Source organism: Monodelphis domestica, chromosome 2 (genome assembly GCF_027887165.1).
Source record: "Monodelphis domestica isolate mMonDom1 chromosome 2, mMonDom1.pri, whole genome shotgun sequence".
Classification (NCBI taxonomy): domain Eukaryota; kingdom Metazoa; phylum Chordata; class Mammalia; order Didelphimorphia; family Didelphidae; genus Monodelphis; species Monodelphis domestica.
In genome coordinates, this window is record NC_077228.1 from 531,110,484 (window position 1) to 531,127,136 (window position 16,653).

General features: G+C 60.6%; 1 protein-coding gene across 1 annotated transcript; it reads right to left on the reverse strand.

Moving 5' to 3' along the window:
* Positions 1–367: 367 nt before the first annotated feature.
* On the reverse strand, positions 368–4,874 carry PTMA (prothymosin alpha). Its single transcript, XM_056819946.1, has 5 exons — positions 3,928–4,874; positions 1,736–1,807; positions 1,556–1,649; positions 1,285–1,358; positions 368–1,187 (listed from the first exon to the last, which is right to left on the reverse strand). The coding sequence occupies exons 1-5, from the start codon at positions 4,330–4,332 to the stop codon at positions 1,140–1,142; spliced, it is 693 nt and encodes a 230-aa protein (XP_056675924.1). The 5' UTR covers positions 4,333–4,874; the 3' UTR covers positions 368–1,139.
* Positions 4,875–16,653: the final 11,779 nt, after the last annotated feature.

Below are 16,653 nucleotides of genomic sequence, written 5' to 3' on the forward strand. Positions count from 1 at the left end.
AGGGGGGGCCCCCACATTGGAGGCCAGAGTGGGGTTCTTCTGGCTTTGGGGTGCCAGGAGTGCCTGAGCCCTCCTCACAAGTTAGCATCAGGAGACACTTTTGCTCAGCTCTGGGATCTGGGGGACCCAGCTCTGAATGGACCCCCTTGGCTCCCCCTTCAGATGGAGGGAGGCTGGAACTGAGTCCATACTGACCCCCAGGACTGCCCCACCGCAGAAGGAAGTCCTTCCACTAGTTTTTGGGGCCTCTCCCGGCTCCTGAGCCCCCCTTCAAAGTGCTCCGGGCAGAAAGCAGGGCCCCACCCGACCCTCCTCCCCCTCCTCCCGGGGTCCCCAAAAACAGGCCAGAGACACTTGTTAGAACAACTCAGCAAAATAAAATTCCGGTTTATTGTTGGACAACAGGTTTCACACATACATCAAACAGGCCAAAAAAAATGTTTAAACAAAACAAAAAACAAAACCAAAAAAAACAAAAAAAACAAAACCAAAACCCCCAAAGAGCAACTTCATAGACAAAGGAAAAAAAAAGGAAAAAAAAGAAATACCTTTTATCTTTGGCCTTTTAACCATCTCATACGAACCAACTATTTATTGTACAGCTAAGTACAGACACAAAAAGTTATTGGAATGCTCGGAATCAGATTGTGTTTTTGTCGTCGTTTTTGCTTTTTTTACAAGGTTGTTTCTCCTTCGAGATCGTAAGGAACATGGTCACACGACAAGCGAAGCCAGAAGCGGGACAGAGAACACGGCAAGGCTGTTTGGTCGTCCGAGAGCACGAGAAATGGCTGACCCCCTAACGATATGTACAAAAATATAAAATGTAAATAAAAAATACAAACAAATTTTCCTTTAAAGTACTTTTAAGAAAAAAAGCAGGGCCTTGGAGGATTTGGTCTGGTCTCCCTCCCCTGGTGGAAGTCTGGGCGGGTGGTGGCGGGCGGGCGGTCGGTCAGGAGCGTGTCGTCTGCGAGGGTGGTGGCGGCGCCCGTGGGCCGGGCCTCTGCTCGAAGGTGACCACGTGTAGATTCTGAGACGGGAAGTGGAGGGTGGACAGGTCACTGCGGCCTTTTCTTTTCTTGCTTTTTTTAAATTTACATTTTTCCCTTTTTTTTTCTTTTTCGTTTTTTTGCGATCTAGTCATCCTCATCAGTTTTCTGCTTCTTGGTGTCCGATTCCTCCTCCTGGGGGGACAAAGGGACCCGACAGCAGGGTCAGTGAGGGCCCCCCTCGGCCAGGGCGCCCCCCCACCCATGGCGGTGCTCGAGAGCCCCCACCTACCTCATCGTCCTCAGCTGCCCGCTTGCCCGTAGCTGTCTCAGCATCATCGTCCTCATCTCCATCTTCTTCCTCGCCTGGGGGGGGGGGGGGGGGGGCGCAAAAGGGAGGACGTTCAGGCTTCCCAGCAGCCCCCCCAAAGGCCCTTTGCAGTTCCCCTTGCCCCAGGCAGCTGCTCCTCTGGGACCCCAGGATGGTCTCCTTTAGGGTCTGGGAGAGGAGCTGGCTGTCCTCCGGGGTGACTCCCCCCCAATAGCCCCCCCAGGCCCCTCACCATCGCCTTCTTCTTCTTCATCTTCCTCTTCGCCTCCCTCTTCTTCCTCTTCGTCTACCTCGTTGTCAGCCTCCTGCTCGCCGTTCTCCTCGTTCTGGGGGTAGAGGGGGAGGGGCGTCACTCCTGCCCCCCGAAGAGATGTGCCAGCGTCCGCCCCCCTCCCCCAGCCCCAGCACTCACCGCGTTCCCGTTAGCGGGGGCATCACGGCCGTTCTCCGTCTCCTCCACCACTTCCTTCTTCTCTTTCAAGTCCTTCAAGGCAACAGAGGGACGCGCTGAGTGGCGGGCGGGGAGGGGGAGGCCGGGCAGGTGTAGACGGGCCCCTGGGAGCTCCCCCCCAGGAGGGGCTGGTTGTTCCCCAAGGAAGGGGGGGGGGGGCAGCCCGTCCAGCCAGCTGCTGCTCCGTTTCCACGCGGCCCCGCCCCCCGGGGGCACCTGCTCCTCCCGCGGCCCAGGCTGCAACAGTTCCAGCCTCCAAAGCCAAGGGCAGGCCCGCCTGGGCTGGGCCGGCCTCCCTGCAGCTGCTGCCCCTCCCTCCCCCTCCCCCAGGCAGAGAGCGGGGCGGGGGAAGGCGGCCGGGTAACTTTCCACGCCCGACCCACTACAGCCAGGGTTACTGGAGGCCCTCCGAGGGCAGGAGCCCCAAGAGCGGCCCCTGGCTCGCCTGCGCTCTGCACGCCCACCCTGCGCCCAAGGGCCCAAGCCTGGCTCTGCACGCACTTTCCCAGGAGCTGCAATCTGCTGCTCCGCCACCGTGGGGCGCGCTCAGCTCCCTCCTGCGCAGGTTCCCCCGCCCACCCGCCCCCGGCAGCCCAGGTGGGGGAAGGGGAGGGGAGGGGCCAGGAAGGGAGGGATGGGGGCGGGGAGAACAGCCCCGCCGCGCAAGCGCGGAGGAGCCGGGCCGGCTCCAATGAAGCCGGGATGTCTGGCTTAGCGCGCGGGCCTCGGGGCTCAGCGCAGAGCACGTGGCCCCGAGCTCCCGTGAACTGTAAAGCCCCCAAAAGCCATTAGAGTGGAAAGGAACCTCCGCGGGACCCCCGCCTTACTCCCAGCAAGGTCCTCCTTTCAGAGCGCCCCCCACCCCGCCGCGGACTAGGGCAACCCCTGGAGAGTCGCCTGCGTCTATCAACAAGCCGACCCCCTTCTCCCACACGGCTGTGGGGAGTCCCCTCAAGTTCCGAGGCGACTCCATTAGTCCATGCAACGGCTGGGATCCCCTTAGGAAGCTCTAGAGGCCCCAGCATCCTCCCCCATCCCATGGAGATTCGGGGGTCCCCAATCTTCGGGTCCTCCTGGCAGGCGGCTCCGCCGCATCCTTCTGGCCCCAGCTGGCCGGGGTCCGACCAAACAAAGCCCAGGCTGGCCGGCGGGCAAGAATCGCCGCCCCGGCACTGGGGGGGGGGGGTCCCCGCGCTGGGCCTCCCGGCTGGCGCGCACTTTCAGGCGGGGAAGTGAGTGCGCCCCAGGGAGGGGGCGCCGCGAGCTAAGGAGACGTCAAGGTGACGGCTAAGCCCGCCCCCCCGCAGCGCCCCGGGGAAGAAGCCCACTAGCCACAATGGGGGGGGGGGTCCCGCTCGTTTCCAGCCTCCGCGCTCTGGCGGGCAGCAGAGGCTAGGCTTCCCAAAGCCTGGATTCCGAGGGAGGGAGCGGGCTCGCGTTGAGCTCAGATCCCACTGGGTTCGGGTCAGCCGCCCTCCACACCAACAGATCCTAACCGGGACGTGAGAGGGGGGGGCTTTGTTTGCTCCCGGTGCCCAGCGGGGGCCACCGAGCTCAGCCCCGCCACCCCCACCCGCGCACTTCACCATTCACTTCCATTTCCCCGCCCGCTGCCCCGTTTCATCTCGCCCGCTGCTCCAGGGTAGGGGGGGAGGCTCCCTGGCTGGGAATTGTGGAAGCAAGGGAGCCTAGAGCTCCCGCCCCACCCCTCCCCTGGGACTGAGAGCCCCCCATGGCGAGACTAACCTCTTCTCCGCGGACTCCCTCCCCACCCGCTGGCCTCAGTTTCTCCCCGCAGCAGCATCTTTCCCCAGGGCAGCCCTGGCCCTCCCCCTCAAATGGAGGGCGCCCACGGAACAAAGGAGGAGCCCGGGACAGTGTCAGGGGCTGAGACCCACGGGCCATCCCCGCCCCCTATCACTTCCGACAAAGTTGTCCCGGGCCACTCCAGCCCCCAACCCCCACCCTACTTGGGGTCTTGGGGAGACGCGCCGCGCGGGGGCGGAGGACGTACTCCCCATGGTGCCCCGGGCGCCCGCGCCGCCTGGCAGGGCATGGCACAGCTCGCTCACCACTCAGACAAAGGGCACGCAGCCCGCCCGAGGGAACCCCTCACACAAGAGGGCTGGCGGAACCCTGGCCCACGCGCCTACCTTGGTCGAGATCTCGGAGCTGGTGTCCACGGCGGTGTCTGACATGGTGGGGCGGGGGCAGCTGCCAGGCGGACGAGCCGACGAGGGATGCTCGAGGGGTCGTTGAGCCGAGGGCGCAGGTGGCAGGAGAATCCTACGCGTGAGGAGGGGCAGCCCACACACAAGCACGCCGCCGAGGTGCGAACTGGAAGCAGCAGGCGGGCAGCAGAGAAGGGGCTGGGCGGGCAAGAGCTTAAGATAGCAGCGGCTGCAGCGGGAAGAAGAGATGCGATACCCAGCACACAGAAGCGGCCGGGAACAATGCAAAGATGGCTTTTCCGAGCAGCCAGTGGGGGACTCACGAGGCGCCAGGCCCTTTAATATAGAGTAGTGGGCGGGGCGCGGCCTCCCCTGCTGTGTCGCCATTGGCTGAGCCCGGGGAGCGTGCGCTCTCTCATTGGTCCGGACTCGAACAATGGGCGAGCGTGCTTAAAGCGGCAGTACCCCTGTTCTACCAGTGCGGGCGCAGCCGCTCCCAGCGCTGTCATTCGAGATTCCAGTTATGCCAGGCGGGGGAGGGGGTGCGCATGCGTGATGCTAGTCTCCCCTGTTTTGCTCTAACTGCTGCCCCTGAAAGGCAAAACGCGGTAAAACTGTTCCTGCCTCTGGAGGGGGGAAGGGGAGGAAAGAGGGGGGAGGGAAAGCCAAGAGAGGGAGGAGGGAAAGGGAAATAGGGCAAGAGGGAAGGGGGGAGGGAGAGAAAAAGGGAAGGGAAGGTGAGAGGAGGGAGAGGGAGGAGGGAGAGAGGAGGGAAGGAAAAGGAGGGGAGAGAGAAAGGAGGAGGAAGAGGGAGGAGGGAGAGAGAAGGGGGAGGGGAGAGAAAAAGGGAGGAGGGGAAGGAGAGAAAGGGGTGGCTGGAGGAGGGAGGGAGGGAAGCCAGGGGAGGACAACCAGGGAAGGGGAGGAGAGGAATGAAAGTAGAGGGGTGGAGGACAGCAGGCAGGAGGGAGAAAGCATCCTTGAGTAGGGAGGAGGGAAAAGCGGAGTGGGGGAGGGGGAGGCACTCTGTGGTGTCCCTAGTGGGGCCCCTGGCAGGATCCTGTAGGACACAGCCCCATGAATGGGCATGAGACCAGAGGGGCCTGGGCAGACTCAAACCCACACCCCACAAGGGTCCCGGAGGGAGCACCCTAGCAGAGGATTTGCCTTCAGGTGCTGGGGAAATCTCAAGTTGGCCTGGACCCTCCTTGGGCCCTGCTGCCCCCCCTTGGGCTCCCTGAACCTGGCAAGCTCCTGTGCGTGCAGGGGTGTCTACCTGAAGCTTTTGCGCACACCCCCCACAGCATCTGGACCAAATTGGTGGGCACCACCTCCACGGGCCTCATTACTCATGAATTCCCCCTCTTCACCACCCCCAACCCCCTCCCCACCCCCGTTTGTCCAGGTGACCTGGCCTTGAAAGGGATGCTGCCCCCCCCCCCGTTAATGAGTAATTATGTTATTAATAGTTAAGCCCTCTCTTCTCTAGCTTGCGAACACCTCGAGTGAGGAGGGGGTCTGAGGGGCAGCCCCTCTACGTTAATGGGGGGACCCCTCCAAGTCATGGCCACGGCCACCGAGGGGGGAGGGGCAGGAGAGTGAGGAAGATGCCACTCCCAACATGGCGGAAGCTTTTGCTACCCGCTCCCCTGCCCCAATTCATCCGGGGTGCCGGGATTCCACCCAGCAGTTCAAGACCTCGGACTCTGGGCCATTTGGGGGGCTCGTGTCCGAGGCCCTAGTTCTGGAAAGGGCCCTTAGAGGCCTTCGAAAGCCTTTGGGAGTGAGGAAGATATGCCACTCCCAAGATGGCGGTCGGGCGGGTCCAGTCCAAGCAGCCAGAAGGGGGCGCCCGACGCGGAAGGCGGGACTACCGTCATCTCAGTGTCCATTGGTCGAGGTTGGCGGGCGAACACAGAGTTGACGCTTTGCGCCCTGCCATTGGCTAGCTTTGATGTCTATTAGGCATGGGGCTTGAGTCGGTAATGGGGAAAACTCGGAGCCGGATAAAGCTCCAGGAAGGGGTCGAATGTAAATGAGAGCTATGATGGCGGGGAGAGTTGAGTGTTTCGCCACCAGTGTTCCCTTAGTGACACTAGTGACTGCTGCAAAGATGGTGGTCATTAGCAATTTTCCTGATGGACCCAATGGTGCCACGGATCGGTCACTTCCTGCATGTTTCTTTTGGGGTTTGAGCCCTGCAGCTTCCTGCGACACCTCCACCCACCCCCAGCCACGTGCACGCGGGTGTGTGTATGTGTGTGTGTGTAGGAGGTAGTGTTCTAATCCACCAGTCCGGGACCACCCACGCACAAACAAATCCTAGCCCACTCCCCAACCAACCCCTGATGAGCAGGATGGAACCCACGCTGGACTTCCCACTCCCCCGTGTGGACACACCTAAAGCAAGCACCCACGCACTCGGAGACCCCCCTCTCCACGCGCGTGCGCGTACCACCCAGGCTTCGAAGGCATGCATACAGACCCCACTAGACGTACACACAGACACACGCCAGCCCTCCCACCCCAGGCACTGACCCATGTGCACCAGGGAGTCCCACTACACACTCAAATATCCGTGTGGCACCTTCCCTAGCAGGTGCGGGAGCTGGGGGACAGGCGGGACTTCACGCCCACGCGGGACAGCCCCACCACGGACTTCTCTTATCCGAGGGTGGAAAGTGGGGATTTTTGCGTAGGGAAAGGACTAGGATTAGGGTGAGCGGCCAGGAGGCAGGGCCGGAACCGAGCCCCGAGGGGGCAGATGCGACTGGTTCCCTCTCGGTCTCCCTCGTTTTTTCCTTCTCCCTCCCCTCCACCTTCTTCCCCCACCTCTAAAGCGCTTGTCTCCCTCCCCCTCCCGCGGATCTCTTTCGGTCTCTCTCCCTCCTGGCTCGGTGATCTCTTCCCCCCAATCTGTCTCTCTGCCTCCCTCCGCCCCACCTCTGCCTGGCTCTGGCTCTGTCCGCCCTCCTCCCCCATCTGTCTGTCTCTCGCCTGTTTCGGTCTCCCTCGTTTTTTCCTTCTCCCTCCTCTCCCCTTCTGGCTCTTTTTCTCCCCCCACCTCTGGGTCTGTGCTTGTCTCCCTCCTCCCCGCTCTGCCTCCGACTGTCTCTCCCCCTCCAGCTGATCTCTTTCTGTCTCTCCGCTCTCCCTCCGCCCGCCGCCATCCGTCTGTCCCTGTGCCTCTCGTGGTCCCCAAGGGGCGATCTTCCCCTCCGTTCCCCAGGGCCCCGGTGGGGAGGACGTGGAAATTACGCCCCCGAGACCCTGGAAGCCGGAGCCCGGGTCTCCATCCCCTTTTCTAGGTCAGTGGCCACCCCTGTCCCTGTCCTTGGACTCCTCGGGCGGTCTGGTGTTCCCAGGCGGAGGACCGTGCTGGAGAGCGAAGATCAGGGACCTGCTCCCACACCCTCTTCGAACCTGGGTTCGAAACCGGCCCCTGACATCTAGAAGTAGCGCCTCTTTCGCCTGAACCTCAGTTTTATATTGATCCAAATGACCCCCCCGGCTAAGAAGCTGGCTGACACCGCGGGCCCCAAACCGGACACCCCAACCCAGGCTGGCCTCGCAGCGGCTCGGCCTCAGACCCTCGGGCAATTGGGGGTGGTCTCCGGGCTCGTGCCCGCGCCCCAAGGTAATGGGGTCGCCTCAGAAGGCTTTGTTTTTCTGCGCTCCCCCGCGCTGCCCACTCTGTTCCTGGGGGGCGGGGGGAGCCGGCCTGGAGGTGGAGCCTGGGACCTCGGCGGCCGCGGTGCCTAGTGACGCCTTCGGCCCCTCTGTGTGTTGGCCAACACCGGGGCCCCTTTGTGCCGCGGCGCGGGAGGAGGGATGGGGCGGGGCGCCGGACCAGGGATGATGGAGAGAGGCTGAGCTCAGCCTGGCCCGGGACCTGCACTCCTGGACTCCGGCAACAGCCCCGGGCCAGAGTGGATCTCCCCGAGAGCCCCACGTCCCAGGGGCTCGTGCTGGAGCCTTGGGCAGATCCCCTGGCCTCAGTTTCCTCATCTGTAAATCGAGCTCGGCCGCACTGCTTGGCTAACCCTGGCCCCTTTGGTCCATTCTGCCCAGACGAGGGGTGGAAAGGCTCCCTTGTCCCAGCCACCCCCACCCGAAGGGAGGGTGCCCCGGGCAGGCCTGCTCCGTCGCTTTGGAAGGTATTTGATCAATCAGTAAACATGCCCTGAGCGCCCAAGGTGCCCCATCCTCCCAGAACTCTTCTATTAAAAGGACATCATTGGAGCAGTTAGGGGGCTCCGGATAGAGAGCCAGGCCTGGGATCTGAAGGTCTTGAGTTCAAATCCAACCTCAGATACCTCCTAGCAGTGTGACCCTGGGCAAGTCACTTGACCCCATTGCTTAGCCCTTTTAACTCCTCTTTCTTGGAACTGATGCACACTATTGACTCTAAGACACCTGCTGGGCGCCAGGCTCTAGAGGCCCGGACAAAAGGGAAATGGCTGGGTCTCCAGGAGCGCCTTTGTCAGGGGAGACACGTTCCGGTCTCCAGTACACCGGGGCGTCTATGGATGGGGGGTGGGGGGCACGCGTGGATGGAGAGACACAGCCTGGGAGGCTGCTAACAAGGTGGGGGGGCCCAGGCGGGGGCGCGGCTGAAGGAAGGGTTAAAAGAGCTCTGACCGGCTCAGCTCTGCTTCCTGAAAGCAATCAGGCTCCCCCGAGGGCAGCCGGGGAGGAAGCGTCGGAGTCTGGACTCCAAGGCCAGATCCATGGAGGCGGGCACGGGCTGAAAGCCGGAAGGGGCTGTAGGGGACACCGAGTGCAGCTCCTCCGTGTCACAGAGGAGGAAGCCAAGGCCGGCGGGCAAGGCGCAGGGCCCCCTTCACCCCCGGTCCTCTGGCCCAAGGCCAGCTTCCCCCAGAGCGCCCCGCCTCCCCAGGGATCCCAGCACACCAGCCAAACGGGCCTGCCTTCGGAAACTTCCATTCTAGCGCGGGGGGAGACGCCATGTTTAGGGGGACGCGGCCAGGTATTGGGGGCTGGGACGGACCGGAGGAGAAGCGAGCCCCGGGAGGGCTGATTGACACCTTCTCGGAAAGCCGTCGTAGTTTGGCTAACCGTGGGAGGGGAGGGGTCTCCCTGTCCAGTCACTCCCTATTGGTCCGGCTGTAGCCCCGCCCCTGACTTTACAGCAAGCAAGCCACGCCCCTCGACAGTTACCTGCAATCAACCAGGTTGGGGGGGGCGAGGCGGGAAAGACCCGGCTCTGTTCCCTCTCCGACCCTCGGGCTCCGAGCGTTTTTTCCCTTGGAATATGGCGCGTACTCCCCCCCCCCCCCGTTCCCCCCCGGGGCGCCGGAGCAAGGCTGATTGGGGGGCCGCTCGCAGCTCAACTCCTTGTCTGTGTGTCGGGGTTGTTCCAGGGCCCAAGACTGGGAAGGAAGAAGTCTCAGCTCTGAACTCCCACAGCATGGGAGAAATCCTCATGTGGGAGCTCCGGGGAGTCGGCCTCCTAAGAGGCAGTCTGGAAGCAGCCCTGGTTCTAGCGGGCCAGGACCCTGGTTCGAATCCTACCTCATCCAGGACCCATTCTCCGTCCCCCTCCCTAACACTGGCCACCTAGGCTGGGAAGCAAGGGGGGGGGTGAACTATGCCATGGAGGAGTGTGCAGGAGAACTTCCCCTTCCAGGCCAAATGGAATCATTTAAGCATCTGCTGTCTGCCAAGACAAACACCCCAGAGCAGCGCTGCCGCCTGTCATAGGGAGGTCCTGGGTTCAGATCTGGCTTCAGCCACTCCAAGCTGGGTGACCCTGGACAAGTGACCCCCCAGCCCTTCCCACCCCCCACCCCCAGGGCTCAGAATCAATTCTGACACAAGCTCAGGCTGGGGGGGGGGGTGGAGAGAAGTTAGTGACCGACCACCCAGCTGAAGGGGAAAAGCAGCAGCAGCCATTCTGTGGGCTGAATCGGGCGGCCCCATCTAAGCCTGGCAGGTCACCTTCCTTCCAGGCTCTTCCTGCTCTCTGGTCTCCCCCTCAGGTCAGCACTCTGGAGCTAGAACCCGACAGGTCACTGAGTGACCCCCTTAGTACAAATGAAGACACTGAGGCCCGTGCAGGGGAAATGACTTGTCCAAGGTGGCACAGTCAATGGCAGCGCCGGGACTCCAACCTAAACTCGGGGCTCTTCCCCAGATCGGACCTCATCACCCCGTCTTCCACCATCTTCAATGCCTTCATCTCAACCCGGCACTCGGGGCCTTCCGTGGTTTGCCTCCTAGGGGACAGCTGATCGTAAAAGCCATTTCTTTGTCACGCGTGGGGCGCTTGGTAGGTGATTAATAAATGCTTCGTTCGTTGCCCTCCTGTCTGGTCTGGGCACTTTCCCTCCTCCCCGGATTTCTAGCTTGTCCCAAGCGCCTCCTCCTGCCACAGACCCCCTCTTCCAGCTGTGGAGGGGGGCCAGCACCCCACTTCCCCAAATAGCGTTGCCTTTCCTGCCCTTCCTCTCCCCTGGCCCCATTCAAGAACGTAAACGCTCTGAGGGCAGAAACGGTCCCTCAGCCCTAACCCAGGGCCGGGTAACTAGTGGGCGCTTAATCAATGCTTATTGATTCAAGTGAGGATCCCCTGACTGAGAAAACATGTAGACACAGCTTAGGCCGGAAGGGGGCCAAGCGTCTGATTGTACAGAGACGGGAACAGCCCAGAAAGAGGAATGAACGTACCCAGAATCCCAAGGGTGCCGGGGAGTGTGGCTGGAGTCTGAGTTCAAATCCTGGCCCCACTGACCTCTTGCAGGTTGAGAAGAAATCACTCCCACATTTGAGATCTCGGGTAAAGCAGCGTCAGCTCTGGACCGGGAGAAACTCCATCTGAACTCGAGTCCCTGCCTCTAGCCCCGGGCAGGGCTAGACGGGGAAAGAGTTCTGGATGGGGAATGGGAGGACCTGGGTTCAAATGGTCTCAACTTCCTGGGCCTCCGCTTCCCTCTCTGTAGTAATAGCTGAGGGCCTTTTGTTCAGTCGTTTTCAGTCATGCCTGACTCTTAGTGACCTCATTTGGGTTTGTCTTGCGAAGGCCCTGGCGTGATTCCTTTGACAGATGAGGAAACTGAGGCAAATGGGGTGAGGTGGCTTGCCCAGGGTCACCCAGCGAGGATGGGTCTGAGGAATAAGGGGAACAGACCACTCTAAGCGCCCCGGAGTCTGCGCCCCCTTTTAGGCTCCTCCCTCACTCCGGCCTCCTGACTCACCCAGGAGGAAGGTGCTTTTAGAAGCCCACATGGATGGCCGTCGGGGCCAACCCCCTCATTTTACAGATCAGGAAACCGAGACCCAGAGGAGACTGCCCAGATCCCTGTCTGCTTTTTGCTTTTTTAACCCTTCTCGTCTGTCTTGTTCCAGGACAGAAGGACAATGAGGGCTAGGCAGTGGGGGTGAGGTGACTCACCCAGGGACACCCCCCCAGGAAATGTCCGAGGTCGGATTTGAACCCAGGACCTCCCGTCTCTAGGCCTGGCTGCCGGTGGGATCCATGATTAGGACATGGAGAGGGCCTTGGGTCCAGGCCAGGGGTCCCCTCATTGACGCGGAGGCTGAGGGAGAGCCCGGGGGTCTCCCAGATGATGCGGGGCGAGGCCCCCCCAGAAGGCTTTCCCTTCAGGCTCCCCAGGCCACTCTAGGCCCGTTCTGCGCCATGCCGGCTCTGCTCTGGCTACCATTTGTGGGTGTGCGTGTGTGTGCACGTGTGTGTGCGCACACGCCTGGCTGCCTGCGTGCAGTTTCCCCGTGTGTGGACAGAGGGCTCCAGTTGTCATGGCTGAGTGTGCCCAGCCCCGGTTGCCAGGCGTGTGTGTGTGTGTGTGTGTGTGTGTGTGTGTGTGTGTGCGCGCGCGCGCGCACGCCCAGCCTCCAGCCCATCAGGCCACTCCAGTGTAATTGGGTAATTGGGTCCACCCCCACCCGGCCCTCCTGGAGCCCGGCCCAGGCTCTCGTGGGCAGGGCCCTGGCGGGGGGGGGGCCCCTGGGCGGCCGCTCCCCCCCCCACCCGCTTCCCCTGGGTCCTGCCCGGAGCAGAGGCCAGCCCAGCCCAGCTTTGCCAGGGAAGAAACTGAGGCCCGCAGATGTAAGAGGATGAACCTCGGCGTCATCACCCAAGGGGAGACGGAGGCCGGGAGACGGGAAGGGGCCTCCCTAGGCGGCCTGGCGGCGGCCAGCCTCGAGCCCACCTCCTGCGGCTCTCCACCGGCCCTCCAGACAGCTCTTGGCCCTTCCTGCCGCCTCTTGGGGAGTCCCTCCCGCCGCGGGGCCCACGGAGGGCCTCCGGGGACAAAGAAGGCCTTGTTTCTGCAGCCCGAGGCCTGGAGCGGTGGCCAGCAGGGCCTGCCCGGAGAGCCGCCCGCCAGGAGCTGGGCGGCGGGACACGGGCAGGAGAGTCTGTTTCTCCTTTCTGGGCTGCAGCCGGAGCGTCCGATGGGAAACCTGCAGGGCCGGAGCCGGGAGGGCCTCCTGCGGCACAGGAACAGCGAGGGGCAGCTCTGGCCGAGGGCACGGCGGGGCGGAAGCCGCAGGAACAGCGGCAGCCTCGTGCCAGGGTGCCCCGAGGGCCGTCGGGCACGCGAGCCCGGCGCCGGCCCCTCCAGCCGGGGGGGCGTCCCCTCGTCGGGGCCTAAGAACGAGGCTGGTGATGGAGGCTCCGAGCGAGGAGCAGGCGGGCTTCTGGGGAGAAAAGCTGGAATCTGAACCCGCTCCCTCACCGAGGCCTTCCCACTGGATCGTGTGGCCGCACGTCCGGGGGTCTCTGTGTGCTCTGCTCCAGCCGCCCGTCAGATGGCTCCAGAGACAGAACGATGGGCCTCTCCAGGTGGAATCTGAACAAGACGGAGCTGGAGGGGCCTCGGAAGCACGTCCTCCACTTCTGCCATTTCACAGGGGATCAGAGGCCTGGAGACACCGAGGCTTTGCTCCATGCTCAGTCACACAGAGAGATGCGATGAAAATCTCCTTGAAGGGACCTTGGCCCAGGGGTTGGGGGGGGAGAAATCAGGGCAGTCTTCATGGAGGAGGTGGTATTTTATCTGGGCTCCGAAGGATGAGGGGTGAGGGCTGGCCCTCTGGGTTCTGTTCAGGCAGGAGTGAGTAATGGAGTCTGACTAAAGCGGAGAGTGCGAGAGAACATGTGAGAGGAGACTAGAAGAAAAAGTCAAGCCCAGCTTGTGAACGGCCTTGAATGACACGTTAGTGGGACTGGGAGGCGTTCTAAGAAGTTGGTCTGAAGCCGCCATGATGCCACACTGTACCAGGCTTCAGCTTGGCGAAATGTGAGCTGGGAAGGACGCCGTACCAGCAGAACCGTAGAAAGAAATGAGAAGTAAGCATCGATGCAGCCCATCCTGCAGGACTGGGTTCCTGACTCGGCACTCACAGGTGTGTTTGCTGGATCTGGGCAAGAGCCACTCCCTAAAGCTATAGCTGGAGAGCCCCCACCCACAAACTCCCCTCCAGTAGTCAGCCAGTAGACACAATTGGCTCAAAGCAAAAGCATTTACTAAACCGACACCTGCAGACACCCTCTCCTCCGTAAACCCTCAGTGCACGGCCCTACAAATGTGGGGTCAATGGGCAAAGCCAAAGGCACCACAGGGTTCCCACAGTCTCTCCCTTTGGGTTTCTGGCGGAGTCTCTTTTGGGGGAGCTGCTCAGCCAGGACGTTGGGGGCTTTCCTTTCTGCCCCTTGACTCGTTCTCTTTTGAATCCACGATGGGCCGCAGGTCACGCTCCCACGAGCTGCTCCCTGCCCCAAATGCTGCTCTTCCATCTAGCTGGGTCCGTCCCCTGCCAGCTGCCCCTCAGCTGGGTGCTCATCGAGGAAAGGAGCCGAGAAGCAAGATCGAGTGGTTCTTCTAGTTGGTTGACTACGAAAAAGCATCTTCGTGGCTGGCATGAGAGGCTGGTTTAAGGGCTTGTCTCCAACCAGGCATCTCCCTGGGATGTACTAAAATATCCAAAGCTGTGAGCAGAGGGATGCCTGGGTTCCGGGATTCTTTGATAGGAATGTCAAGTGAGCCACAAAACACCGACAGAAGCTCACCCAAGGTGTGGGCCGCCATCGCCAAGCAGACCAAACATCCCGTGTGGATGGCGGTGGCCCATGGTGTCGGGCCCTGGAACGGCGCACAGCTTCCGGAGCGCGCTCGGTGCTCTCTCGAGAGTTCCGTCTAACTCTCCACACAGGAAAAAGGATGAGTGGATGAAGAACCGCCATTGGCCAACCTCTGACAAGCAGCCAGCTGCCCACCCAAAGGAGGCTCGTTCCAGTGGAATCCACTTAGCCAAATGTTAAAAAAAATAAGTTCACAGACCTCAGGGCGAGAGGCCGCAGCCTGCTTCCAGAAAGACATGGCAGAGGATCCAAGGTGTGGGGAGGTGGACGTGGAAGGGCAGGGAATGGGATGGACGTCCCGTGGCAGCCGGATTTCGGCCTCAGCTCCATGAAGAAACATGAGGGAGAAGATCCCACGGCTTAGCGCATTCCGACTGGTTGAGTGATGCGACCCGACCCAAGAGGTCAGCGTCTTCAGAGCGAGGTCACTCGCACCATGGCTTGGGGATCTCTCTCTCTGGCCTCCTTGTTTAAGTGTTATCAATGACTTGTGAAGTTTGCAAAGGACACAAAGCCAATCAAGCCATGAGCCAGGAAACACTCATTAAGCACCTACTACGTACTAGGCTAAGATACAAAGAAAGGTAAAAATCCTTGCCCACAGGGAGCGCTTAGTTTGCTGAAGGAGCCAATATGAAGACAATTATGTACAAATAAGATATACAGGATAGGGCTGAATAGGTATCTCAGAGGATAAAGAGCCAGGCCTGGAGATATAGGAGGTCCTGGGTTCAAATCCAGCCTTGGACACTTCCTAGCTGTCTAACCCTGGCCGGGTCACTTACCCCCCGTTGCCTAGCCTTTATCCTCTTCTACTTTGGCACCAATACTTGGCATTGATCCTATGACAGAAGGTGGAGGGCTTTTTTTTTTTTAATTTTTTCCCATTTGAATTAGTTTAGTTAATTTAGAACATCATTCCTTGGTTACAATAATCACATTATTTCTCTCCCTCCCCTAGAAGGTGGAGATTTAAAAAAAAATGATAACTTGGAGAGAATCAGCAGAGGAAGGGCATTGACATAAAGAGAGATTCAGAAAGGCCAGGAGGGATGGTTAGCATCCCAAAGGACCTCTGTCTACAAACTGGAAAGGTCAGCTAATGGAGAGGAAATGTAAAGTCTTAACACCTGGATCTAAACAATCAATGTCATCAGGCCAAGATGAGGACTGCAGTTCAGGTGAAAATGATCTGGCATTCTGAGTGGCCTGTAAGCTCCACTGGGGTCCAGCCAGAAGGGAGCCAGCACCCAGGTCGAGGGAGTTTCTTGTCTTGCCGTCTTTTGCTCTGGTCCAATCATAGCTTCAATGGAGAGGGCGTTAGGCTCTGGGGGTCACGTTCTTGGAGAGCCATTCATTGATTGGCATGCTGCCAGGAAGCCAGGGGAGCCCCAGGAGGGCCCTGGAGATGATCCTGCACCTGAAGTAGAGATGGCTGGCCTGACAATGAAGGGGAGGCCCGACTGTCTTCGTTTTTTCAGGGTTGTCCCTGAAGGGAGGCAGATTAGCTTTGCTCTGCTGGGCTCCAGAGGCAGCACCAGGAATGAGTGGAAAACAGAGAGGGAGATTTAGACATCAGGATGTGCATTTGGAACCGTCCAAACGTGGAATGGGCTGCTTTGGGGTGTGCTGATGACCTCCCCGTCGCTGGAGGCCGAATGACCACTCATAAGGCACTTCGGTTCAGAATCTGGGGTCACTCTGGACTTTGGGATCCTCCCTAGAAGCCCCCTCCCCGCCCTAAGCCGGGGAATGGCCTCCTGGTCTCCATGGCAGCAAATGAATGGAAGGCCTGGAGAGCAGCTCATAAAAGCTTCCAGTCACTGGATCACATGCCAGAGGGCCCCGCCATTCTCCCTCCTGGCCCCCACTTTCACCTCCTCCCCCAACCAGCCTGGAGTCTTCTCTGAACAGCTGCTGGCAGGCCGGGGCTGGGAGCAGCCCTTGAAGCTGATTGCCGGCGAGACCAATGGGCCAGGCCTGGCGGTGGCCTCTCCTGCCCGGAGTGACTCCTGTGCCCATCTCTTCTCACTCCGAGCTGCCCCAATGTCTCCAGGGCCGGGGAAGTTGGCAGAGCACCCGGCCCATTTCCCTGGACAGGTTGCCATCTGCCCGTGGCTCCTCGGGCAAGGCTGGGTAGGCGAGGGATGAGCAGATTCCATTCAATTGAATGGAATTTATTTATGGGCCTGCTATTGTGCTGGACAGAGGCTGGACCTGGGATAGGAAGCTCCCTGCCAGTGTGGATTGGCACCTTCTCTGTGACTCGCAGGGAGTGAGTGGCCCGGAGCTCTGAGAAGTTAAGGAGTTTGCCCAGATCTCATCATTTGTATGACTTCTGCTGGTGGTGGAGGGGGCACTTCTGGCATCAAGGCCAGCTTCCTCTCCACTCTACTGTGGCTACTTCTTACCCGGGATTTGTTGTTGTTCAGTTGGGCCAGATTCCTCGTAACCCCACTGGGAGTTTTCTTGGTGGAGATGCTGGAGCGGTTTGCCATTTCCTTCTCCAGCTCATTTTACAGATGAGAAAACTGAGGCCAACAGGGGGAAGTGATTTGCCCAGGGTCAGACAGCTAGTAAGT